The sequence below is a fragment of the Falco peregrinus genome, chromosome 1 (genome assembly GCF_023634155.1).
Source record: "Falco peregrinus isolate bFalPer1 chromosome 1, bFalPer1.pri, whole genome shotgun sequence".
Classification (NCBI taxonomy): domain Eukaryota; kingdom Metazoa; phylum Chordata; class Aves; order Falconiformes; family Falconidae; genus Falco; species Falco peregrinus.
This window is the reverse complement of record NC_073721.1, coordinates 80,815,179-80,842,582: the sequence shown is the minus strand read 5'-3', so window position 1 is coordinate 80,842,582 and position 27,404 is coordinate 80,815,179. Positions and strand designations below refer to the sequence as shown.

The 27,404-nt window shown below is 37.5% G+C and overlaps 1 protein-coding gene across 3 annotated transcripts in view; it reads right to left on the bottom strand.

Annotated features, from left to right (window-relative positions):
- Positions 1-6,982: 6,982 nt before the first annotated feature.
- UBR1 (ubiquitin protein ligase E3 component n-recognin 1) overlaps positions 6,983-27,404 on the bottom strand; it is a 75,580-nt gene continuing 55,158 nt past the window's right edge. For 2 of the 3 annotated variants that reach the window (XM_055815933.1, XM_055815937.1), the window contains exons 32-47: positions 26,038-26,190; positions 25,472-25,569; positions 24,729-24,822; positions 23,270-23,418; positions 20,210-20,265; positions 19,781-19,877; positions 18,780-18,847; positions 17,742-17,892; positions 16,807-16,894; positions 15,068-15,201; positions 13,738-13,846; positions 11,866-11,922; positions 11,290-11,367; positions 10,438-10,608; positions 10,134-10,235; positions 6,983-9,656 (exon numbers count right to left, since the gene is read on the bottom strand). In XM_055815933.1, the coding sequence (XP_055671908.1) occupies positions 9,515-9,656; positions 10,134-10,235; positions 10,438-10,608; positions 11,290-11,367; positions 11,866-11,922; positions 13,738-13,846; positions 15,068-15,201; positions 16,807-16,894; positions 17,742-17,892; positions 18,780-18,847; positions 19,781-19,877; positions 20,210-20,265; positions 23,270-23,418; positions 24,729-24,822; positions 25,472-25,569; positions 26,038-26,190 (1,747 nt within the window). In that variant the 3' untranslated portion in view covers positions 6,983-9,514. The remainder of the gene's footprint in view (positions 9,657-10,133; positions 10,236-10,437; positions 10,609-11,289; positions 11,368-11,865; positions 11,923-13,737; positions 13,847-15,067; positions 15,202-16,806; positions 16,895-17,741; positions 17,893-18,779; positions 18,848-19,780; positions 19,878-20,209; positions 20,266-23,269; positions 23,419-24,728; positions 24,823-25,471; positions 25,570-26,037; positions 26,191-27,404) is intronic. The other variant, XM_055815944.1, reaches the window with a different exon arrangement.

The following is a 27,404-nucleotide window of genomic DNA, read 5'->3' as shown; positions in this document are numbered from 1 at the left end:
GCCGTGAGGGGCCCAAAACTCAACACAGTGTTCGAGGTGCAGCCCCACCAGTGCCCAGTACAGGGGGACAACCACTCCCCTTGCCCTGCTGGCCACGCTGTTTCTGATACAAGCCAGGATGCTGTTGGGTTCTCGGCCACCTGGGCACACTGCTGGCCCACGTTCAGCCGGCCGTCAGCCAGCACCCCCAGGCCCTTTTCCCCCAGGCACTTTCCAGCCGCTCTGCCCCCAGCCCGTAGCGCTGTGTGGGGCTGCTGTGACCCACGTGCAGGACCCGGCACTGAGCCTTGTTGAACCTGGTACAACCGGCCTCGGCCCACGGGTCCAGCCTGCCCGGATGCCCCTGCAGAGCCTGCCTGCCCTCCAGCAGCTCAACACTCCCCCCAGCTCGGTGTCGCCTGCAAACTGGCTGAGGGTGCACTCGATCCCCTCGTCCAGATCGTCGATAAAGATACTAAGCAGAGCTGGCCCCAGCACTGAGCCCTGGGGAACACCACTTGTGACCGGGCACCAGCTGGGTGTAACTCCATCCACCACCACTCCCTGGGCCCGGCCGTCCAGCAGCTTTTTACCCAGCGCAGGGTGCACCCGCCCAAGCCGTGAGCAGCCATTTTTAATGTACAATCAAGTACAAGTAAAGATTACACCACTGGGATATTCAAAGCATAACTATTCCTACTTTTGAAATTGTGTGAAAGTAACAGTAAAAATTTTACCTGTCTAAGCAATGTTGTTTTCTACAGCAATAGAATAAGCAAGAATTATGCTGTAATAATATATGGTAAACAAAGTGTGAAGTAAAAATCTGTACTGTAATTCAAGCAGGCTACATATACAATCATAATTTCAAATGCGATTGCTTCACTGCTTAAAATTTTAGGCCTATACCTAGGAATATTAAACAAAACCAGACAGATGTGATCTGTCTGCACCAGTAGCCTGTAGCAGATGTTTTGCAAAGGCACATAAGAGGCAACACCACTAGAAAACAGTTGTTTCCCTGACAAAGCCTCCTGACTTCCAGGAAACAGCACTTTGGGACCTGGTATGACAAAGGGGGTATTTATATCACTGTTTTAAAAAAATCTCAGTGGATGTTTTTTCTACAAATCTGCATAGTATTTTTTTTTTTTTAAACTCATTCATGGTTTTGATATTTAAGACACAACAGTGAGCTTCAGATTTTTAACTCTCAATTCAGTTCTGCATTGTTGTAAACCTGCTTCTCTTCGCTTGTTAACTCCCTGGCAACTTAAGTCAGGTACCCCCTAATTCTTGCCGTAAGATGTAGCTGACAGTCATTCCTTAATTATTCCCTCCATGCCGTTCCCAATTTTAGAGTCTTCTAATATAATCTCTCTTGATCCTATCTTTCCAAGTTGAAAAAGTTGCTATTTAACCTTTTACTCTATGGAAGTTGTTTCATACCTTCGATAATTTTCACCACTCTTCTCCATTTATCATTTTGAAATGGACAACCCTGTGTAGAGCCGAAGACATCATGAACTAAATAGGTCTTCTATCCTTTTCCTAAGAATTCCTATCATTGTTTTTGACTTGTTATGAGCAGAGACAAATTTTCACAGAACTATCCATAAAAATACTAAGAAAATCTTTGATACGAATATACCTGGGGGTGCTGTTCGACAACAGGCTCAGTACAAGCTGCAGTGTGCCCTGGAGCCAAGAGGGCAAACCCTGGGGTGCATCAACCACAGTAAAACCAGCCGGCCACAGGAGGTGATTATCCTGCTGTATTTAGCGGTGGTGCGGCCTCACCTGGGGTACTGTGTGCGGTTCTGGGCCCCTCAGTTTAAGAAGGATGTGAAGGTCCTTGAACGTGTCCAGGGGGCAACAAAGCTGGTGAAAAGGCTGGAAGGAACGTCCTGTGAGGAGCGGCGAAGGACTGTGGGCTTTGTTTAGTTTGGAGAAGAAGAGGCTGAGGGGCAACCTCACTGCTCTCTGCACCTTCCTGAGGAGGGGAGGTGGAGAAGGAGGTGCTGAACTCTTCTCCCTGGTATCCAGTGATAGTAGGACACATGGGAATGGCTGAAAGCTGTGCCAGGAGAGGTTTAAACTGGACATGAGGAAGCATTTCTTTACCAAGAGCAGTCAAACACTGGAACAGGCTTCCCAGAGAGGTGGTTGATGCCCCAAGCCTGTCAGTGTTCGAGGCATTTGGACGGTGCCCTTGGCATGCTCTAACTTTTGGTCAGCCCTGAACTGGTCAGGCAGCTGGACTAGATACCATTTTAGGTCTCTTCCAACTGACATAGTCTAGTCTATTGCAAATGTTAGTTTTTGCATAGCTACATTAATTTTCATTTACCAAAAGCTAAACCTTCTGTTATTATCCAGCTGCTAAACTTAGTAACAGCCCCCTGAAAACATTCAAAATAAGTTTTATGGAATATCTTTGTATCATTGTCAGAGTTTGCCACTTTGTAATTCCCTTTTTCAGATCACTTCTGAAAATGCTGAAAAAGCCACACAGATTTCTGTGTATCTCAGTTGTTAAATACACCATTTATTCTTTTACTTTGTTGCTGAACCAGATCTTCCATTTATCTCGTGACAGCTTCTTCTAATTCTATGGGTTAGTTGGAAGACACTAGTCAAAGTTTTTTGAAATCCACATTATTACTGATTGGCTCAACATCCTCATCATATTTGTTAACTCCTTCAGAGAATTCAATCTGTAAGCTCAGCCTTCCCTTTACAAGAACTATGTGTTAACTCTTCCCTTTGCACTGCATTTACCTATTTGTCAACTTCTGTTCATTTCAATCACTTTGTCCAGTGTGGAATTAAACTTAACGGGTGCATAATTCCTTCAGCCATTTCCGAGAGCCAAAAATCTTACTTCTGCATCACTGTCTGCTGTGGTGGTGGTGTTGCAGAACACTGAGCACAACAGTATCCTGAGCCTCACCAGCAGCACTAGAATTAGGTGATACATACTGGGAAAAAAAATGAACACAGAAAGCTGTAGTACCTTGAGGGATCAAGAAGACAGACAGTCATATATCGCAAATTAATCAGAGTTTGCAGCAGAATTATTTTTTTTTAAGCCAATTTTTTTTTAGATGAGTATGCAAAGTGCCATGTGCGTCAGTCAATAGCAATCACTTCCTCAACACAATTTCAGTGCATGTACAATTGGAAGAACAGTTCTAGATTTTTCAGTAACAAAAATGTGTAAGAATCAGAAATAAGTCGGAGAAAACCAGAAATTATTTCTGTAGATTTGCTTCATTAGGAAAAACTGAGTCAAGGGGACTAAGAATATGTAAATTTTAAAAATTAAAATGCTTTAAAGAATGAAAAGAAAGCGAATAATGGTTCAGCATGATGAAAAAGGCTGTAAAACAGGAAATAAGATCATAGTTTTTTAAAAAAGGAAACCTTATTCTGCATTTTAGGAAATATTTCCTAATGGCAACACATATTTAACTGTAGAAGCAGACAAAACCTGACATTTTGTACCACTTAACAAGTGTCTCTAGGTCAACTACCTACCTTGCAGTATATTACAAGAGCTGTGAGCTTACTCTTTTGATAACTCTCTAGCAGAGGTCCCTGTATGATGGATTTGTCAAGAATCTGCTCTGAAAAACAGATTTGGAAGGAAGAGTGAACTACAATGACCATCCAGCCTGAGCGTCTCTGTAAAAACAGAAATTTCACAGTAGCTGCTGTAACACATTAGCGCGAAGAGCAGAGGTGTAACTGTCCGGCCACACATCTTCCCCATTCTCCTTGAGCCCCCAGAGCTCATCTACTGTTGTATGAAAATAACACATTTTACCATAAAAAGACTAGTTAATATTTGGGAAGTTCACCTTTGTCTCTCAGCCAGCTGCCAAAACCTGCAGCAGTGGCTAGCAATGTGATCACTTGTGAAATTAACTGAGTATCAGCATACATTTCACAGGGAACAGTTGTTGTCTTGACTATTACCGTTAATTACTTAGTCATTAGATTGTTCATTTCTATTCTGTATAGGCATTCAGAGTCCCCACTGATATAGATATATTACAAAAAGATGACAGCTCATTTCACAGTGATCAGTATAAAATTTACTTTTGAAAATAAATGCTTTCTTCTTTGCTTTGTATGTTTCCCTCAGACAGTGGATGTGCACCCTACATATCTAACTTGCTTTACAGCACCTGTCACAATAGTTTGGGTTTCCTGGAGTATTTCATGTTACAGCCACTGGATCAAGAAAAGAAACTCAGGTAGCAGCACAGACTCCATCTTTAATTCTCTGTAATTTACAAAGACAAAAATAGCATTAGCAAGCCAAGCCTTTAAGCCGGAGCATCTGCTCAGATACAGAAATAAATACGATTTGGGGGACACTTCTTATCCTATTTGTTATTAATGCTTAATCCAGTCAGAATTAATAACAATACATTTGTGCAACAGCAACTTCCAGAGCTAGGAACTCACCTAATGCATAAAACTATCATCTTTATGAAGTTTTTTAATTAAAAAAAAAAAAAAAAAAAAAGACTGAAACATTTTAATGTTCAGTTTCTGGTGAAGGCACTATTGACAGTTCCTGTAGAAATTGCAACGATTACGCTCTTCCTTTAAAGCTTTCCGATTACCACTGAAAACGCTTGTTCTATGTTGATCACAAAGAAAAAAATATTAGTAAGAAATACACAAGTAAAGCACATTTAGAGTTTCATTTATATATAAAAAAATGAACGTAGCACATTTCCTTAGAAACTAGAAACCTCCCTTCTGCAAACGGATTTTTTTAAATTGCACACAGAGTTCTCTACAACACAAGATTCATGATATTTAAAATCTTGCAAATCACTTGGTACACATGTGCTTTGTATCAAGTTTCCCGCATGCCGTATTCTGTATTTAGGAAAGAACGAGAAAGGTGTGAAGCTCAAGGAACACAGGTGGAGTCCTCAGTTATGAGGAGACCGTCACTTCAATAGATGATCTTGTCCTGCTCCTCTATGTCAATTAACTGAGGCAGAGTGCCCACAGTATGCAAACTGAATTGCTCCATGAAGTTCTGTTTAAGCCTGGATTGGGGAAATAAATATCCCTAGGTCATCTGCAGTGTCATGAGATTGAGATACGTTGGTTTTGCCACTTTCAGTAAACGTCAGCATGATTCACAGAATGAAAAATGAGAGGAAAGACGACTGGAGGCTTTTTATCATCTAGAGTGGATTATTCCCCAGGCTGCCATGGTATGTTCAGGATAACCTTCAAGCAGAAACTCTGGCACACCGGGACGACCTCTCTCCAAGCACTGGAGACCACATCTCAATACTTGTACCCAGAGGCTAATGCTACATTTTGGGCACTATCTAGAAGAAGGAGACACAAGGTTCTGCAGCAGTCTACTGAAAAAGGCTAACCACAGATCTTAACAAATATAGCAAGGACTCGAAACCATCATGAAATCCACAGTGCCCAACTACCCACTTCACAACATACTGCTGAGTCTCATTCACTGAAGCACGAAGCCTAGAAACCTCCTAAAATTGAGTCTGATGTATTCAAAGTTGTTTAATAACCTGTAATTAATTAGCACAAACTACTCCTTTTTCTGACACTGATCTCACGAACTATAGTCAGACAGAAATGAAAACTCAGGACCAGTTTTAATGTTTCATGCTTATACCTGGTCTCCTCTAACTGTAAACACAAAAAAATGTATATAATCCATCTGAATTTCAGCTTGCTCTCCTTCAATGCACTTTTTCTTTACACAGCTTCTCTTTCATGTATGCTTTTGACCATAATGAACGTAAGTTTAGAGAAATGTAGCTAGGATTAGAAATAATGGAGCTTGAGACACTTGTATAGGAGTGGATTTTCATTATTATCCATGTTTTCTGTATCAACCCCCAAATTTAGCCTACCTGCAAAACAGATAAAAGCAAATAAAAGATTGTGCCACAGAAAGGAAACAACTTATCTTTGAAGAAAGTACCTTTGAAGATCTTGTCAAGTAAAAGGTTAAAAGAATCTAAGTAAAAAATTTAGATTATTTACCACGAATCTGACTAGTTTACAATGGGGATTGTCTAGCAAATAAAGTGGATTTCAACCACAAAGCAAAGCGTATGACGGCCAAAATCCTCCTCCACACGATTTTGTACATTTGTACATTGCACCTTGAGATTCTTACCACGCAAGAAATGGTGCTGTAGCTTTTTCCTTTTCCCCCCTTAATGAGCGGGCTGCTTGTTCTAATGTTCTTCAGAACATTTTTGCTAGTAGACTTTAATCTATCTACCTTTTACCTCAGGAATTTGTTCTGAAACATTTGCTTTACTAAGACTAAGCATAGAGAGCAATGCAGTTAACACCCAAACTCTGTAAGCTTAATGGTGCCCGAAGCTACAACAAAGCAGTGAGAAAGTAATGACAGCCAGCAGCTCGTAACATAAAAAGGGGCAAGAAGTACCGGCTGTTTCTTTAGGTGAGATTTCTTGGCTGTTTGCTTATCTCTGTAATAAAATACATTTGGTTGGGTTTTTTGTTTTTGGTTTTGTTTTTTAATATGTATCATACAGCACATCAGACCAACACCACAAACCCACAAACTCTCCCTTTCTAGAGGGTAACTAACTAACAGACAGTACAGCCAGTTCTTCTTTAAGAAGCTACAAAACCAGAATCACGCAACTAATTGGTTCAGGGTCATCTAAATATTGAATTTTGTACTTAAGACTTCTTTTACTAATTGAGGTAGACACTGCAGGAATTTGCGTCTGTAAAATACCAGGACAAGTTTCAAGTGGAGTATTTCTTCAAATAAGAAAAAAGTGTGCCACCATTACTAACTGGTACAATGATGATACGGACTACAGGGATAACTGGTATTGTTTACCAATCATTTACTAACTCTTCTCTTTTTCCATACTGACAGACACTGCTATAATGCTCTTGTAAAATCAGCTGTGAAGTGTCAAAGCACCTCCAAATAAAAACTGAATAATCTATGAGAAGTCATTTTATTTCTTTTTTTTAAATATACATATACAAGATATTTTATTTCAAAAGCACAAGAACATTATACAAGTTTCAAATTTACATTTTTGCAATTAAAGATACCAATATGTGCATTATCAGATAACGTCTTCTGTCAGCTTGGATGGAACAGAAATCAGTGGCATAAGCATCTTGCGATCACTAAATACAGATTATACTCACAGTGAACAAAACTGCATAGTAATTTATGAAATGAAAGATGACCACGCTAGTCAGTGAATGATGTGGGAGCCGACTTGCTAAATTAGTATGTGCAAACGTACAGACAGATGCAACCTTCCTCTCCCACTTCTTCAGCTACAAAGAGATTTCTAGAACTTTAAACATGAGCTCACCTGCCCAGCCCAGCTCCTGTTATATACACAGTTCAGACAGAAAACAAAATAAAGCAATCTCACTGCATGTTTGATAACGGAATTGTTGTATCACTGAAGTGCAAGGTAACTGAAAGTTTTTAAAAAAATGAATAGGCAAATACCAGAGGGAAACAGTAAATTAATATAGTTTTGGTATCAACAAGGCATATATTACTAGTCTTAATCCAGTATTTTTGTTGGTAAGAAGTGTTCTGATGACCTTGGAAATCACCAGTGCATGCAAGTTTACGACAACTGTTCTACTAAATTCAGTATGCATTTTAAAGACATTTTAGAGACGACTAACAGAATTAATGTTTGTCTTTAAAGAGAGTTTCATATTCAGGTTTAAAATCTAGAAGAATCAAAACAAAGGATAGCGGCCTTAATTGCAAGAAAGAATACCTGGAAAACATACCAAAGCCAACTACTTATATCATCAGGGAAGAATTATAGCAAAAGTTACAGAAAAAGTATTTGAAATTCGAACAATATTTGAGTTCATCAGTATTCCATTTTTAGATGAGTTTTGATGCTGTTCAGTGCACTCAAACTCTAAAAACTTTTAAAGAGAACAATGACATTTAAATCTAAATCATTATTTGTGATTCTACTATCTCTCAATCAGTGGCAAAAGAAACCCCAAATCCCCAAACCAAAAGAACCCAAAAAAACCAAACCCACAAAACCCAAAAAGAAACCAAACAAAAACGTGCTCTCGGACATTAATTTAAAAACCTCCCCTTGCAAGTCTTATTAAAATGACATAAAAATTCAAATAGCGAAGGGACAGGGAAATTTAGAGTACTGACAACTTCAAACTTGCATACAGAAACGGGATTTCCTAGGAAAGCATTTTTACCCATCATATTACAAATTCTCTCATGTCTATTGTGGCTGAAATTCAGAAAACAGTACAACAAACATTTAGAACTAAAGCACAATCATGTATCATTGAGAGAGTTCAATCACAATGTATTATTAACTACTGAAGGGCAGAGACACTGACCTAGCCACCTTTTTTTCCCCCCCTCTTGTGCTCTAAGTGGCACCAAACCACTGAACATGCCCCTCAAAACACACAATTTCATTTATGCAGGCAGAGCTCCAACAACAGTGACAGATGAAGAGTGGAAAACTCCTCAAATATGGACAAAAACTTATTTCTGATTCTAAAACTTGCTGGTTTGGGGTCTTGAGATTAATTCAGTGGTAGCTCTGAAGGCAGTCTACTTCACTGAAGTCTCTGGCTCTTGTACAACTTCCAGAGCTACACTACAACTACCCAACGGCATTTCCATGTTTGGTTCTTGGGGAAAATCTCAAAAGACAAACTGTACAAGAACTAATCATAACCTAGCCAAATGGCGTAGCCCTAGACCTCTTGGCATATAGAATTTTAACAGAGGACAAATTCATTAGATGAAGTGCAGTTCTGGCAATGCGAACAGCACAGACTTCGTTTTGATGCAACAAGCAAGATGGCAATTCCCCCATGCAGTTTCTATCCCACACTTCTCCTTTTGAGAGTTCATTAATGAAAACTCTTCATTAAAACCCGGGATATAGTGGAATGCAGGCTTTTTCTGTACAACTTAGTCTGCTGTACCTGTTGCTACAGATTGCTAAAGACCTGGCATCACTTCCACTCCAGCGTTACACCACAGATCTTGACCTATTTAAAAGCTTCACTAAGCTTGGGAAAAGAACCCAGGAACAAATAAAGGCGGCTTTTCCATAACAACAACATTTAGGTATATTCTCAAGGCATGGAAGAGACAAAAATGTAGTATGTGCCCGGAAGCACAGCGTTTGGGAAGCTGCCTTCATCAAAACACGTGAAACAATTACAACTTCTCAAAAAAGTGGATGTATTTTTGGACCTGAATATTCAGTAATAATTATATAATATGGGTTTCCTTTTTTTGGCGGGGGGGAGAGGAAAAGCAAAACGTGATGTGAGGTTCTGTTTCAATGTGTCAGTAATACATCCAACCTGGAGAATCCATCAACTGTGTCTGAACTACAGAATCCACTTGAGAGTGGACTACTTACTGCCACCCTCCTTTCCTTTTCCAAAGTACAGCCAAAGGTAAGAGTTTTCACTAAAAATAAGAGACTCAGAGCAGTTGCCAGTTGAATCCAAAGAAGATCTGATTTGTTTCTTGGCTCCTGGCAATCTCCTCTATGATGCAGTGTTGCTGCCATAGCAGATGGAGCTTCCGGTAACGCTCCTGACATAAGTGCAGGGGATTGCCTCTTCTTCATAGAAGAAAAAAAGAAGAATACCCAATAAGCCTATCAGAATAACAACTGAAAAACTGTTCATTACTAGTCTAGCATTAACACTCTTAAAGATAAGCAGAACACATGAAATGCTTGTATGAACATCAATTCCGACAAGTCTACTGGAAATGAAAGAATTCTACACGTGACAAGCAATGACTGCCATTTCCCAGCTGACATTTCAGCAATGGTAGTTGCTGCACATTTCTGATGAAAAAACATACAAAGCACTCCTGAGAAAAGTTTAGCAGTAACAAAAAAGGGTATTTTTCCATTATGAATGACCCATTCATGAGTAGGAACTGCCATCAAGAATTTGAACTCATGTCCACCAGGCCAAGATACATATTACAGTGCTGTACATGCTAGCTGGGAGAACATGTTGTCTAATGGGTACAAGAAACGAAAGAGATACCAAAGTGGAAATTCAGAAAAAGTCAAACATTTACTTACTTCAGACCTGGATCTGTTTCTCCATATTCATCCAAGTAGGGAGCAGGATATAAGCAGCCCCTGGTTTTACCTTCAATGAGGACAACTTTGCATTCCCTGATTCTTAAGGAAAAAATAGCTACACTTAAAATACAAGACAACTCCCAGCAAGTCTTTAAATTTTTGGTGAGCTATGTTTATAGGTCAAAGCAATGTTTCTTCATCTCTGACAAGAAGAGTCAAGCACTTTGACAATGTTATGAATTTTGACCTTCAAATATTCCCCTTTACTCTGTAACACATCCAATTCTGGCTAGCTACTTACTTGAGAAACATACAGACTCCAGCTCCACACTGAAGAGCATGAGAAGTACAGGCTCCCAGCTCCTCCCCATTCACCAGTTCCTGACAGCAAGTATTCTGGGAACACAACATAGCCCCACAGAATAAACACAATACTGGATGTTTTTGTTCATCATCAGAAGACCGTGGGCATCTAGAAGAAGCATAACCAGAATGTTAGTGCTGGAATTAAAACTTCAAGAGAAAAGTTAACTATGGATAATGTTGCTTAAAAAATAACAAACAAAATAAAGCAAAAAAAACACCCAACCCACTAACAATCAAAAACCTAAGACGTACTATATCATAACTATATTTCACTTATCTGCCTCCATTGGCTATGTTTTTACATTGCTTGGAAAATTTTATCTGCAAGATAAAATATTCTGCTTTAAGCAGAATGCTGGACTAGATGATCTGCTGAAGTCCCTTCTAACCTGAATTATCCTATGATTCACTCTTCCTGGCATAAAACGGTGCCAACCTTCCGGGCTTCTTGTGTCCAGTGCAAAAATTATTTTCAGGCTTATGGTGAAGCCAAATGCACATTGCACTGGTGAAAAACAACCAGCACATTAAGCTATAATAATTTCATATGCTAGCCTATAAAACACCAAGTGACTTCATTTAGTAAGCTGTTGTGTTTCAGATTTAAAATGAACATGTGCGTGATTTAAATGCAGGTTTAAAATTAACATTAGCCAGTATAACTGTAACAGTGCCTTCTCCTCTGCAAAATAATCTCTGTACACAGTTTGAACACCAGTTACAGTACTGCAAGAATATAAAAGCAACAAAACAACCTACGAAGACAACTAAACAGGTCATATTTTACCTAAACTGAGAGGCTTGGTTCAGAAGGCAGCTATAGTCTTCAGGAAGCTCTATTAAACTATTTCTTTTCCTAGGATATCTGAGGAAAAAAAAAAACAAAACCAAAAACCCTATAATTAGAATAATAAAGATCGCAGCAAAGAACAGAATGGATAGGTATAAATTCCTGCTAAGCTTTCAGTTCTTTCTGTAAACTGCCGCAGTTCTAGAGCGGTTCTTCAGTCCTAGGAGCCCAAGCTCCACATGGAAGCTTCAGCATTTCTAGCTTCCTGCAAAGGTGATGAATTAAATTCCATATGTAACCTACATGTGTGAAGACATTTCGTATTTCAGTTAGCTTTTGTTTTTCCCTAGAGTAGGCTGGATAGCTTGTCTAACAATGTTGTGCATTTGCAACCAAGAGTCATTGCATGAGAAATAATACACAACCGTTTAAGGAGAAACCTATTTCTGGTAGCAGAACAGGAGGGAGAAAATACAAGCACTCTAACTTGCCCACAACAAGCACTTCATTCTTTCAACAATTTTAAGTCAAAAACAGAAGAAAAAACAACACTAGCAACAAAACCAAACTTACCTTACTGCAATGCTCTTCCCCTTCAAACAACTTAACACCAGCGGGTCAGCACACCACCTGTTTCAAACAAACATTTGCAGATGACAGTGTTAGATAATAATATACATTTAGGATCACTAAACTAAACCACAAAGCAAATACAGAGCACAGATAAAGCACTGATAGTTCTAATTAAAACTTCACAGGGAGAAACAGCTATTCTTTACAGTTTTGCTTCAGGAAAAGAATTTAAGTTTTTACACAAGAGAGAAACGTATGTGAAAAAGAACAGTGCTTAAAATTACTAACATGCACGTGAAGACACAGTGCTTACAGAGTTTAAAAACGCAAACAGTCTTCAGATATATTGCAGTTCTCAAAGTGGGCTACAACACACACCACCGTTTGGAATATATCTGCTGAAAGCCACAGCATCAGAAAATACCGTACTAGGATAATATTTGTTGTTGTTATAATTGTTATATTAGGAAAATATTTCTTGCTTTTATTTAATAACTATGACCCAACAGTTACTTTACAATGCTTTTATTGCATGTTGTATGCTTGCTTAGAATGGCCAAATGTGTTTACCAGAACAATGGCAGATATCGGCGAGTTACTAAACAAAGGAATTGGTATGTCTTTCAAGTTATTTCTACAAAAAGGAGAAGGGAGAAAGAACTGTAGCAGATGGTCAATCTAGTAAGCTTCATTTAACACATATCTCGACAATCATCAAATTTAGTCTTCTGAAAAAAGATTCTTTCAAAAAACATATGGGAACTTGCATGATGGTTTGAAAACTGTTACTATTACATTAAATATGTAGCCTCCTACTTGAAACCTCTGTTTTTGACTGGGAGCACTACAATGGATTTGTTACCCCTGCGTCTAGTGAACGTTTTCTAATGTTCCCAAGCACCCATCCTCTGCGTTCTTTTATAAGCACCGTTATGTCTTTGAGTAGCCATGTATAAACGTATAAGACAATTATTTAATAATTTACTTGTGAAAATGCTATTAATTTTTAAGTAATATATACTAGAAACGCAATTAGTGGAAGTAAAATTATATGTAGGGAATCATTTGACAGTTACACGGACTGTAGGTTGGAGTCAACAGCTCAAAGTCCCTAAATTGAAGGAATCCAGACAACAAAAGAGAACAAAGATAAAACACCAACAAACCAACCCACCCAACATCAAAAACTAGTGTGAGCCAGAGAATTCTGCCAAGAAAGAACCAGGGATGATCATTACTGCAACCAAGTCCTCATTCTCCAGCACAATACAGCAGGGTTATTCTCAGAGCTAGTGTGGGGGGGTGTCATGCCTGTTTATTTTAATTTGTGTTTTTCAAAGGAGAAATTTACCAGTTATTTCTTTACTGCTAGATTGCAGTGTACATAATACCTAAATTGTACATTTTAACCATTAAGCTAACTCCAGCATTCATCAGTCTATTTTGGAAATCCAGAGAACAAACAGTACGAAGCCTCACCCTGCCAGCTACATAATTTTCCATATCCTCATTTTATAGCTCATGTAATCAGCACTTTCGCTGTAGACAGATTAAAAATAGGCCAATGAACAGTAAGTGGCACACCGTAAGAGCAAAGGTTTATGATAACATCTTTCTGCATGAATGATTTCATGTAGGTCTGCAAGCTCTAGTCCCTTAAACTGTAATTGTTTAATGTTTGGATTACCATAAAATATAAAATGTTTTATTCTTTTAAAGTGCTTTAAAGATTCTGTATACCTCTGCACATCAAACAAATGTTTGGAACTCTAGTATGAGTTCAAGCTCAGTCATTTATTAACAAATTTGATCCAGAATTCCTATAAGGCTATCACAACAGAAAAACGTGGCCTGTCCAGTCCCAGCTAGTACCTTTGAAGCAGTGGATTTACTGTGTCCCAATATTCCTGGAAAAGCAGGAACAAATTGGTAGGTAGAGAGAGGTAACTACAAAGGGCCTTGAACTGCCCTTCTTCAGAAACTGCAAAAGAAAAACATGAACAACGGTTACAGCATTTCAATACTGCCTAATAATTCACTCAAAACTAGAAATCTCCAAATCCCTTTTCCATTGAACAATATGTATCTTACAGCTTCAGCATAGCTCCTAGCTAATAAAATTGGATGTAATTCCACTGACTTAATTGGAGCTATAATAAATTGCATTAGCTGACGATCTGCTTTAGGTTTAACAAATTTGATAGATGTTATTAAGTAATTTTTAAGTCACACATATGTCACTAATAACAGAATTCCTTGCTTAAATTATTGCCTAATAAGTAAAACATGTTAATGTAGCAGATTTCTGTACTTATGATATTTTAGCTTTCTACTATCCTTTTGGCCTGCACTGATAGCAAATTTTGCTACGATCAAGTCAGTGCTAACACATTACATAAAGTCAGGCTAGTTTAATAGTTTGCTGGGTGGTCATTCATTTGCTCTGCTACAGAAAATAGCATCGCTGATTCACCAGGAAGACTCTTCTTTATAGAATCAAAGTTCCAAACTAATGGTGAAGACAACAGCATATCCCAAAGCGCAGAGATTTTGACTCATATATAGTAATCAAATTCAAACTTAGTTCACAGTTTATATAAATCTACTTAAGATGCTGTATTTTGTTTCAGTTTTTCCTAGCAATTTTGGTCCTCCTTTCCAAATAGCTTCCGTGTTTCATTGCATTTTGACAGAAGACAAAGTAATTAATTTTGGCTATAGTATCTGTAATGCATTAAATCCTTTAAGGAAAAGGTTCAAGTTTTATGATGTGCTTTATTTCTACTTGGCTCTGTTTTGCTGGATGCCTATGTCTTTAGCATTTACTGACATTAGCAACTGCACAAAAAGGTTTGGTTTTTTTCCCTAAATACACTCCAGGGTAATTCTCAGGCGATGTAATCTAAGCCCACAGAATTATCCTTAAATCACAGAATCTTTGTATCCACAAATACTTACTGTCAATACATCACTGATAATTCACATATTTGCACATACTCAGAAGTGTAGCTCCTTTCCATGCAAAGAAGACTGAGACAACTCAGCTTCTCATGCCTGCCCCTTCCTATACAAATTAATATATTCTTTTCTTTCCAAGTCTTACTTTAATGTCTTAACTATTGTGAACATTTAAAATTTCCATTCTTCCAAGAAAACAGTAAACAAAGTCAATATATAGATAGATCTGCTTTCTCATATTTACCTTGTAGTAGTTCCTCAGGTGGAGAAACTCCCAGCAAATAATGAAAAAATAAAGCAGCACAACGAAGGTAAGGCATGATGCCTTTTTTAACACAGTCCCACACAAGCCAGCCTGGAATATCCTGACTAAAGCAACTGTAATACACAAATGAGAAAATAGCTGCAGTAGTTCACAGTGCAAATCCTTCTAACACTTTCACATTTTGGCTAGCATTGGTAGAACAGCAGCTGTGTAGAATTAACACTGATGTACCCCAAATTCTGTGAAACATAGCCACCAGCACCTGACTTACCACTTCTCCTTTGCCTAAGGAATGAGTACTAAGTTTACATAGAACACCTACATTAAACCTTCAAATCATCTCAATTTATTTTTCAGAATTCTAAAAAATAAAGAACAGATACATAGCTGTCCATCTCTAGGTAACTCAAAATACCTGATTTAAACTGTACAATGCAGCATCACACAGAATAATTGATTCTTACACTGGTGGTTTTTTATTACCGAAAGCCAGCAATTTTTTGAAATGGTGAAAGTTTTTCATTCAGTTGGTGTTTGGAATCCAATTCAAAAAATGAGAAAACAACAAACAGACATAAATACTCTTCAGGAACAAAAAACCTAACAGAATTATAAAATTAATACCCCATAATTCATTATAGAAGTCACTCAGTTTAAAATAAAGCTATATTAATCCTTTTTTTAACAAAAATACTGGAGTGATACTCCTCATTAATTATTCTTGTAGTTTGGGCAATACGAGCATTTACTCTAAATTTCATAGTAAATTTAACTAAATTACTGCTGAAGAACAACCTGTATTATAACATCATAGACCACTGCAAAATTATTATCCAGACTGTGCTGTTTAAGGTCAGAGTTAGAAGACAACAGCGCATACATAGAAATGAACACAACTACTAAAAGTTGCTGTAGAAGGCAACACCAAAAGTTTCAGAGCTGGGTTGCCTAATCTTTGGCATTTACTTCTGTACCTAGGCATCTCAGTACAGAGACCTGATTTTCCAAAATACGCAGCACCTACGGTTGGGCTCTAAGCTCATGCCTTCGAAAAATTACTCCTATTAATTAAATACCAAATTTTAAATATTTAGAAATGTATTGACTTAAAACTTCTAGGTAAATGGGTAGCGCTGTCAGTCCCTGAGAAACATACCTTTGCAACTAGCTTTGGTGAAGATAAACAAAAGCAGAACATGCAGAGGGTGAATCTGTATTTTCTGGTTTATTTCACATGCAAATACTGAAGTACTACAGAGTCTGTAGCTATATCTATCAAAAATAGTCTGAAAAGATGGCCACTGACTCTCAAACAAATAAGCAACTGTGCTTGGCTTTACACTTCTCCCCCTTCTATAGTAGAACCATTTCCTTTTTTCTGGCTTCCATCTATAACTGAGATATCTAAAAACACCCACAAAAACAATCAAGGCAAAGAAAAAAATAACTACTATAGTTAGTGGTTGTATTCCTCTCCAGAATGGATAACAGGTATTTTTCCACCCTTAGACTAAGAATTTACTGTTGTCCACAAGAAGTAGCTATATTAACTAAAAGTGTTCCCTTCAACAGTTTCCTTTTTTTCAGCGTTCAGGAGTATGGGAAGAAAGCACAAGGCATTGTATTTCCCTCCCCTCCCCCGTTCCCTCCACCGTTTGGGTTAATCCCTGTGGATTGCCATCTTTCCAGGGGAACGCAATGCTGTAACTGCTACTTACCCACTGGTGTACTGGCAAACCTCTCTACAGAAAGACTGTGCAGACCGTGCCTCCTCACTGTTGTCAGATGACTGAGCAGTAGGGGATTCTGCACACAAAAAGTTGAATCCCACTGTAAATGCACTGCATTTATGACACATCCTGGGCTCTTTTTTTAAAAAAAAAATTGCATTACAGAAGTATTTCCACTTTGTTTTGCCTAATTCTTTTCTATTTGATGTTTTTACCGTAACAAATATTCTCCTAAAACTGCATGCTATAAAGAACAATCAGGATTACTACCTTATTGCTTATCTTCATGTAAAAACTGCTTCCTTCCCCAGAACTCCTGAAGTTATTGCCCTACATAGATTAAGCTAAAGGTTTGTTACATGTTGCGGTGGTTTGGGTTTTTAATTCCCATCATGCTTAAGAAAACGGAAAGTAGTAGCTAGGGAGCCTGCAGATTACTGACAGTTTTTAACAGTAGTAGGAAATATAGAGAAAAGTTAAATTAAAAGTTAAATCCTATCAGTTTATAGGATTCTGTACTTCAGCTCTGCTTATTTACTAGGTTGAAGTGTAAAGATAAGTTTATTTCCCAAATGCATACTGTCACTGTACAGCTCAGAATGCTGCTGCTGGGCACAGCTTTGCTTCTCCTGCAGGGTGTGAAGAGGGGAAGTTACCACTGTGAAATGACTGACTTGACCAAGTACTGATATATCAACAACTACTTTATTTTCTTAGGCTAAGCACACACAAGTGAAATAATAAAATGCTCTGAAAATTATGTAGTTCTATTTGTTTTACCAGAAAACAGTTATTACTACCTAGCACAAGCTGTCATTTATTACGTGGACGTTTATACCTGGAAGACACTAATAGTGTCCATTCATTATTTTTAAGAAACTGTATGAAAATGCCAGAAGAATCCAACCCAAATGCACCTCTACCTGTTGCTGAAGAGACGACAATTTGCGTTATGTGTGCCAGTGTTGTCAGATGGAAGAGGTAGAGGTGGTTATAGGCTGAGCTAATTGATGAAGGTTGCAAGTCTACAGCATCCTCCCAGTATAAAGATGGAAAGGACAGCACAACTGCCACCTACAGTGAAAGGAGCAAATATTAAACTAACAGAAGTTTGGTAAGATCTACATGAGTAACAGAATTTACATTCTCACTATATATTTCATTTCTGTAGTCAATTTAAATACGTTCATTTATCTTGCTAGCTTTAATTCACAAAGCATAGTAAAAACTCATTGGAAAATCTTAACCATTTGTGCCTCTAGCACGTAGGATATAAATCCACTGTAATGGCCAGTTTAGAGATACACCAAGAAATCTTGTCCAGTTCCTAGAAAGCTTAATTTCTGGTTTTTGACATAGGACAAAACACATCTTTTTTTTTTTTTTTTTCGAAGTGAGACCAAGCATTAGTTAGAGAGGCAACCAGGGCAAAACAGGTTTTATTCTGGTGGGTTTGGTTTTTTCTTTGTTTCTGTTTTGTTGGCTTTTTTGTTGTGTGGGTTTGTGGGGTTTTTTTAAACAGTAAAAGAAACTATAATACAGATTTGTATTAAGAACAGAAAGACGAGGCTAAGGAGAGTTACAGACGGTAAGGGGTGTGAATGTGAGAAAATCAGAAGGTATGAGAGGCCTATTGAGGCAAAGGGAAAGCGAGGGGAAACAAGCAGAGTGGTGCATTTCTCAGGGGTTTTTTTGAGGCTTAATAGCAGTGGCGGTGGTAGAAAGATGACTGAGACTGCAAGCATGGCATTTTTTAAGAGTGAGACAGCAAAGACTTAAGGTAGAAGAACAGCAGAACTAAAAGTAAACACTCCTATAGAGCAGCCATATGTAGTCATTTGCTTGTATGCAATGCTCATGTATAATCATTTGACTCTGCAGGACTATCTTCAGGGTAAAGTACACAAAAATCCATGTTAAAAAAAAAGTATTAATATGAAGAATAAAATGAACCTGCTTACCAAAATGTGGAACATATCTACTTCTAAGAGGGATGGAGTGTCCTCCACTTTAAAGTTTGGTAGAAGAACTACAAAATAAAGATATCAATTATTCATTTGATATTATTTTCTTCTTTTGGATTGCACTACAATATCAGAATCTGATTTTACAGCTTCTATCATTTCTGTGTTTTCATAAAAAAAATGTTCAAGTCTCTGAACTAAGAAGTATCTGTTTAATTAACTGCCTACCACTTACTTAATCGTGCATCTCTAGCTATTTCCACATGACCAACCAGTTCACAATTTTAATAACTGTATCTTAAAAATTCTGAGATAAAAATCCTCAATTATTTCTCCAGCTCTAATAAAGCCAACACAAAGTGTTAAGGTTGTGAAGTCCACAAGCGTACTTAGGCGCTGCAACACTAGAGGCCTCACAACCTAGCCCAAAACAAAAGCCTGTACCACACCTAAGAATCCTACTGAATAAAAGGGAAGTCAAAGTGGGATTCACAAAGGCCACCATGCTAACTTAATCAGTAAGAAACACGGAGGATAGCTATGGGTCTCAAACTAGCTCTCCTTGAGACCATAATATCTTAAACTAGGCTGCTAGCAGTCCTTTAAAAGTATTGAAAAGATGAAATCTCACAATTACTAAAGAATAGCACCTGTTTTGTCACTTTATCCACCTGTCTAGCAAAGAATCTGAGTAATTTTGAACATTACCAGAACTAGATTGTTCACCACTGTAAATATTCCAGATTACCTAGGCCTGGAGATAGTCAAATCTAGGACAGAGGACATTTTGAGCAATTCTGTGATACAGAGCTGGGTTAACAGAATTATTGATTACTTCATTTCAAGGAATACTCCGTGATTTCAGGCAACATTAGAGAAACTGAAGTTAACTGTTGTCAGTAGTCTAACCTTTGCTCCTGTGTTTTATTAATGTGTGTGCCATTTTGCAATAGAAGCTTCTGCAACAACAAAGGTAGTAAAGAAAAGGAATACAATACCTCCTAGAAGACGAATCAGATGTTTCTGAATCAGGACCTGTGGTGATGTTGTTCTCTGAGCAGCTGCAAACTGCACTAATGCTTTAAGGCCACTGTGCTAGAGCGCAAGAGAAAAATGGTTGGACAGAAAAAAGGAAAGATACAATAGTGAAATAAAGCTGTAAAAACATATCTACTTCTATGGACAGAAAACACATTGTTAAGTTAATTTAATATGAACTTCCATGTAGAAGTAGAAATATTTTTCTTCCAAAATGCTCTTTATGTTATCAAACTAAAAATTTTGCGAGTTATCCCTCAACAGAGAACAATCTTTATGTTGGCAGTTGCAAAAGTTTTTATTTTTATATATATATATATATATGCATGTGTATTATATAGTTGCAAACTTTTTCTCTAAAACGTATTGCGTATCTTACTTGCCCATACCTGTCTATTTTGTAGAGATCCAAATAAGGGCTTGCCTTCTGTTTCCAAGAGGTTTTCTTAAAATTAAACACGGAAAGAATTAAGCTGGTTTGTTCCACACAAACTAATATAACATTTATGTTAGAATACACTTAGTCCAAGATTAATTCATTCTTAGTGTATGTACTACTTTTAAAGTTCAACTTTATTGTGATAAGAGAATTCTCTTGAAAATTCTATCTTAAATGGTACTTAATGTTTCCCAGATAAATGCTTGCAACAAGCTTCTAAAAGACATTTGGTTCTCAGATCTTGCTAACTAGGGATTTAAAGGAACACCATTTCACATGAATAGCAAGCCATTCTACAATTTTTGTTGCATTTTTTTCAGTCACCCTTAAACAGTGCTCAGAAACCTCTGGGTATGTTTCCAGGGATGCTATACAGCCATCTTACCCTCAGATTTGCACTACTGCATTTGACTGTAGTTTCAAAAGCTGTTTGAAAACAAAATGTCCAGGCTAAAAGAGAATTCAGCTTTCCTCCCTGAGTGCATTGGCTCTGAAGGGATAATAAAGAGAAAATAAGCCAATAAAAATAAGAAACCAAATTAACTTAATTGAGTAAAAAAGGTATAATTTAAAATGTTTTTGTGCTTTAGTGACTTATTAGTGATATATCAGTACGCTTCCAAGATCTCAGGAATTGTCTTGTGATGTTTTCATTTGGTTTATTTGGGGGTGTGTGTGTGTGTGTGTGTTGTTATTATTTGTTTGTTTTAACCACCTCTAACAAAAAGTGAAAGTGTTTTAACTTAGAAATTCCATATTTCAGTTTAACACACAACATGTGGAGCTGCTGAGGAAACATGGGAAAAAAACCAAACAGATTTGTACTTTTAAGTGTCTGGCTTTAGGCAATAAAAGCAATTCACATCCCTTGGGTCAGTGATGCTTTGAACCTCCTCTAGAGACTCCATTAACGACAGGTAGCTAAGGTTCCTTGCTTGCATGCCCACTGTGCTGGGTTTGGTTGGGACAGAGTTAGTTTTCTTCATAGCAGCTAGTATGGGCTATGTTTTGGATTTGTGGTGAAAACAGCATTTTAGTTATTGCTGAGCAGTGCTTACACAGAGTCAAGGACTCTTCTGCTTCTCACCCCACCCCACCAGCAGGTAAGCTGGGGGTGCACCAGAAGTTGGGAGAGGACACAGCTGACCCCAACTGACCAAAAGGATTTTCCATACCATATGGTATCATGCCCAGCATATAAAGCTGCGGGAAGAAGGAAGTGGAGGAACATATGGAGTGATGCTGTTTGTCTTCCCAAGTAACCATTATGCATGATGGAGACCAGCTTTCCTGGAGGTGGCAGAACACTGCCTGCCAATGGGAAGTGGAGAATGAATTCCTTGGTTTGCTTTGCTTGTGCGTGTGGCTTTTGCTTTACTTATTAAGCTGTCTTTACCTCAGCCCACAAGTTTTCTCACTTTTAGTCTTCTGACTCTCTCCCCATCCCGCTGGGGGGAGCGAGTGAACGGCTGTATGGGGCTTAGTTGCCGGCTGGCGTTAAACCATGACAGCCCTTTCTGGTGCTCAACATGGGGCTCAAAGGGTTCAAGATAACAACAAATTTGATTGGAACATGCCAGATCAAATATATAACTGTTACTGCTGTTTAGCTATTAATTGGCAGGCTCCTGTGGTTGCCATGGGGCTTGACTTGCCTTACTGTATATTATTCTAGCGCTCATTAGTGGCTGCTTTTTGCTTCCACTGCTTGCTGTACTGCTTATCGTCTTTGCTGTGCCTGAGAACTTTTTGATAACAGTAATGGCCATGTGCCATATGGTTTTAATAATGCACCCTATGACAAGATTCAAAAGCAGCATACTAGAAGCTACATAGGCAGTTTTGCTTTACAATTTCATGGAAGCCTGCTCTATTTGTAAACAAAAATGAACACAAGGAATTGGTGCGGCCTAGGATAGGTCAGACTGTCACAGCAGTCCCTCTGGTTTTATAATCTTGGCCTGGTTAAGACATCTGAATTTTCTACTTCTGAACTAGGCCTTCGATAACATGTCTGTGATAACAGTTATTGCATTTATACACTTGCTGGCAAACTCATCCCTGACAGCCAAGATCCTTTTTTATATATCAAATTGAAACAATCTGCACAGCATCAGGTGCATTAACATTAACAGAGCTGAGTGACTTCCAGTCCTTCCCCGACTCATTGAAAAAACACTGATCAAACCCAACACTAAACCGATGTAATCAGTTTTCATGACTAATCCTGCCTTATCAGAATATTCCCAATTCTCCTAAAAACCTTTTGAACACTTGATACTCCAGTTGAGTCAAGTCCACTATAGATTTAAGAGAGACTACACTAGTATCTCAACAGCTTCAGCAGAAAAAATGTCATACATGGCCAATCCTATTTGTGGAGAGGTACAATTACATTCTTCATTCCTTCAGTATGCATTTCAGACTTTCCTCTTGCTTCTCTCCCTGCCTGGAATCCACTACAGACTTCTAGACAGCTTCGCGTTTATTGCACAAACTTCTTTGTGTATATAGTACAGAAATGAAAAGAGAGTGACTGCTAAACAAGCACATTATCCCCGAAAATGCCATCATTTTTATGGTAATTATATTGCCTTCAAAAATAAATTCATGCCAGAGAATTTTTGGGGTTGTTCGCATTTTTTTTTTCTACCAGACATATGCTTAGCAATTTCAGAATATGGAAGACTATTTCTTCTACAGTTTCCATGATAATTCTTTGACAACACAGACAAAACGAAGTGAGGGAGTACTGTTTCATAGCTGTTAGATATTTAGCTATGTAGGAGATGGATACAGCTCAATGATCTTTAGAAGCCTGAAGATATTCATTGAACATGCCTAATATTACAATTAGTAACATGGAACATGTCACTCCCTGCTGTGACAATATGATAATAGATTATCATTCTATTATTACATATGCAATTACATATAAGTTGTTATACTACAGCATTGCCTTTATTATGTAGAACTATTATTATTATTCATACAATCAGTTATTCTTTACCTATACACTGGATGGTAAAAGCACATGTGCTCCAGGTCATCATAGGAATCCTGTAATCAGCTTCATTTGGAGCAACTTTTAGCCCAACTCTATAAATGGTGGTGGCAAAGAGAATAAGCATCTCCTTGATACTGCTTGAGTATTTTACTCTGCAAAATCAAGCCAAGATAAATTCAGTCTGAATTATTAAGAGAGCTTATTACTTTGTTAGCGATTGATTGACCAGTAAGTCTAAGTTACTTATGAAAGAATTCTTGACTACAAAGGCCTTCTGTCTGTACAGAGGTGACAAAAATCACTAGTTTCCAGTAGTAAACAAGTACCTTGACATGACAGGCTCTACAAATTGAGAGATTAAGAGCTGTCAGGTTAGAAGGAGTCTATTTCTATATACTGTATTATAATCTGCATTCAAAAAATATAAACATTTTAACCAGGTAAAATACAACGAAAAAACCAGATGCGAATAAGAGTATAATTATAAGTGCTGGAGAGAATATGTATCCCATCTCATAAGGCACCAGAAATGGGAAGAAAGACATTTCAAACGTGTTTTAAAACACATTTTTTAACGTTTAATATCTTTTCAACTGACATTGGGTTAGTTTATGTAAATGCAGTTATATCAGAAAAATGCCTAGGCAAAAACACGTACAGGTTTAATGGCTTGTGTTTTTCCAAAATCATTCACAGAACTTCTAAACAGAAATATTTAATATTCATATTAATTCTCCAAATCTCTACAGCCAAAACAACTGTACTATGAAGTCTGGGGTTTAGCCAGGCTCATACTTAAATGCCACACCGTTTAAAGGAAAACTATAATTTTTTTCCACGGAGACCAGTTACCAAGAAAGAATTTGATTCAACTTTCTGATGACCATTTTACAAATAGCAGATATTTCCAAGTACTTTGCGTAACTATGATGTCAGTCAGAAGCAGAGTACTTCTAGTATGATCTAAAAAGATAACAGACTTGAAGACTATCTATTAATTCATTCTGGTTTAGTGGATGAGTGCTTTTGCCCACTGGGATAGAAACAGGACAACACAGCCCTATTCCTTTGACTAACCTATGTTACATTATTGCATCCAAACCCAAGTGAAATCTATCCCTGAAACTGACATCTAGCAGGAAAATTAAGGCAAACAGACATTAAATAAAACTTGCCTAGAGGCACAGGAAGTGACCCAAATAACTGGAACTATGGATTAGAAGATTCCAGACTCCTAGCTTTTTGCCAGCAATGTAAGAACTACCAGACTGGATTTGACCAAGCGGTCCATCTAGAGCTGTATATATCTGATATTCAGTGAATGCTAAAGGAAGAGTTTAAGTAAGCCCGTATTCAGACCAAGCAAATCATATGCCTTTCCTTCAATACAAATCCTGAAGCCTATCTAGGTTATTTTAGGGAGAATTAGCATAATGCAGAGAGCACTTCCAGTAACACTTACGAAGACTGAACTCCAAAACTAAGGATGGAATGGAATTCCAAAGCAGAGTTCCCCATTCCCTTGCTGGTGAAAGCTGGAAGATTTTGTTTCTCTCCTTCCAGGAAAAAAAAAAAATTACATCCACATTAAAAAACAAAGAAGTTGCTACAGTTTATACTGCAGTCTAACAGAAGTGAGACATCTTTTTATTTTAAACTGGTTTGAAAATAATTGTAAACAGACCTCACCAGCCAGACTGCCTTCTAGCCCTCATCCTTAAGTAACATTTTCTTCTATTCCCAGAAATATGAGGATTAAAACTAGTGCTTTACTGGTGAGGAAAAAGAACTTTCCTGCATTACAGGAGTCAAAGGAATATCTTGATTCTTTGTACTTTCTGTTTTCTAAACATTCATACATATTTTTATTTTGACCTTTTAAATTTATTTTTTCTCTTTTTTTTACCAAAGTCAACACAAAAGTTTAACTCTGATTGTTAGTTGGTGGCTGTCCTCTCCAAGTGTACATAATTTTGTTCTACAGGAAAGATGGAAAGGATTTAACAGAAACTAGAAAATTGGTGAGGGCACTGTGAAACCAAGACATCAGCTCAGAAAGGGCTGTGACTTTATCCCCAGCTTTATTTGATACTGTCTTCATTGATAGCAAAATGTAGTCTTTGAAGTTTCATCTTGGTATTAGTTAAAACATGTACTAGCATATTACAAATCCCACAGAATAGCTTCAAAATTAAGGTAACAAACCTTTGGCATTTTTCACACTGTAGCCTGATATCCTGACTATGATAATCTCCATCCACCTAGCCAGGGACAGAATTTGAGCTACTGCCTCTGCATCCTCACTGAAAACAGAAACAGAAAGCAGGTTTTACTTTAACACTCAAAGAAACACCATATCTTCAAAAACTGAAGACAGATTTAGATCAAAAGACATTAACTCAGTATTTGCAGTTTTGCTGGCTTTGTAAATTTTAAGCAAACAGTGCAAAATGAAGTGTTAGGCTAAATACTAGATAGATCTCTGTACTTCCTCATTTGATATCAGCTCCAAAAACTAGCCACTCCAAAAATGCTACTTTTAAAATACATATTAAAAACACCCACTTTACTACCAGAAGCAGTACGTTTGGCTGAATAGTCAATAAGGAGATATGTAGTCTTTTACACAGATTAGGAAGGTCAGCCCAAGCTTTCTTTCCAAAAATTTGAAAAGCCAATCAGCCTCGAAGTAATTTTTAATTTTGTTTGTTTGTTAGGGGGGGAGGTAGGTTGTTTTTAATTTAAAGGCTATGCAATCTGGTATAATTCACCTGTTAATTTTCTGAGCCTGCAATGGAACGATAGGAATCACAGTATTGCACAGAGATTTGCAAAGTGGACAAAGATACTCTCCATTCTCCAAGTCAAATATCTGTTCAACATGCAGACGTTGTCGAAAGTTTAGCTGCATGGCTTCAAAGTACCTACAACATTGAAAAGGAAATTACTAGAAAGTGAAATGGCACAAATGTAACATGAAAACAAACATTCAAATAATTAAAAGTGTTATTATCTAGCAAATACCTATCCAAGCCAACAAACAAGTCTTTTCCTTTGATTTATAATTCTTTCATGTGCTTGGATGTGAAAATAAAATAAAACCTTTGAATACATGGATGAACTCATGTAAAAATGCATGGTATACCAGTCATGCAAAAATGATGGCAACTTCTCCTTGCTTTTAGGATCCTTCTAAATTTCATTAACATTTTTACAGACAAGCAGTCTTTAGATTTTCTACCCTTCTCTCAACATCTTCAACACCACAATGAAACTCTGTACCTACTATCTCTCATATGCAACTCATACAGTAAGTTTTAAACAGGGATTGTACATGTTTTTATTTAATTTTAGGAAAAACTACTGGCAACATTGCATGAATGAATAACCAGCTATTAATGTCAATGACTGAGCCTCATGACTAGACAATGAAACTGTAGCCTTCTTTTAACAGAGAAGATAATTTATATTACAATACCACAGTTGAGCTATTTTAAACTCAAAAGGAAACTAAGAAAACAATTGTGATCTTTATACAGATTTCATTATAGTTTTGCCGTCTCAGTGGATTCAGTAAGCCTTCAAATTTCATTAATGTCTCAGCGGTATTATTAGGAACAAAAAAAATGCAACATTCAGATCATCTTGCCCGGAGACAAGCAACTAAATTCAGTACTCATGTTCAGACTGGGTATGTAGTATCTTAAAAGACAGATAGGAAATAATCTAACTTCTGTACTAAGGTAGGTAGCTAGATTATTTTTTTCTTTAAATTTTACATCTTAAGTGAAAAAAATAAAATCCCACTTATATAGTAAAGAGAAAGTGTGCGTGCAGCAGGGGCATCTGCAGAAGTTCTTGAGATTACAGAATATTTAGGATAGTACTCTGTTACAATCAACAAAAGCATACATTTACTTCACCACAAACAACTATGTTTTTGCAAGCAACTCTTCTTCCTGCTACATGGCAACTACAAAGATACTCAGTTCATTTGAACTTGTACTGTTCTAGAGAGTATTCTGCTGTATTTTTAGGCTGCACAGATACTCTAGAAAGGTGTGGCAGGCATTGTTTGGAGGAATATTAGTAAGTTAGAATGTCTGTTATGTAATAAATAAAAGACTATACTCAAACC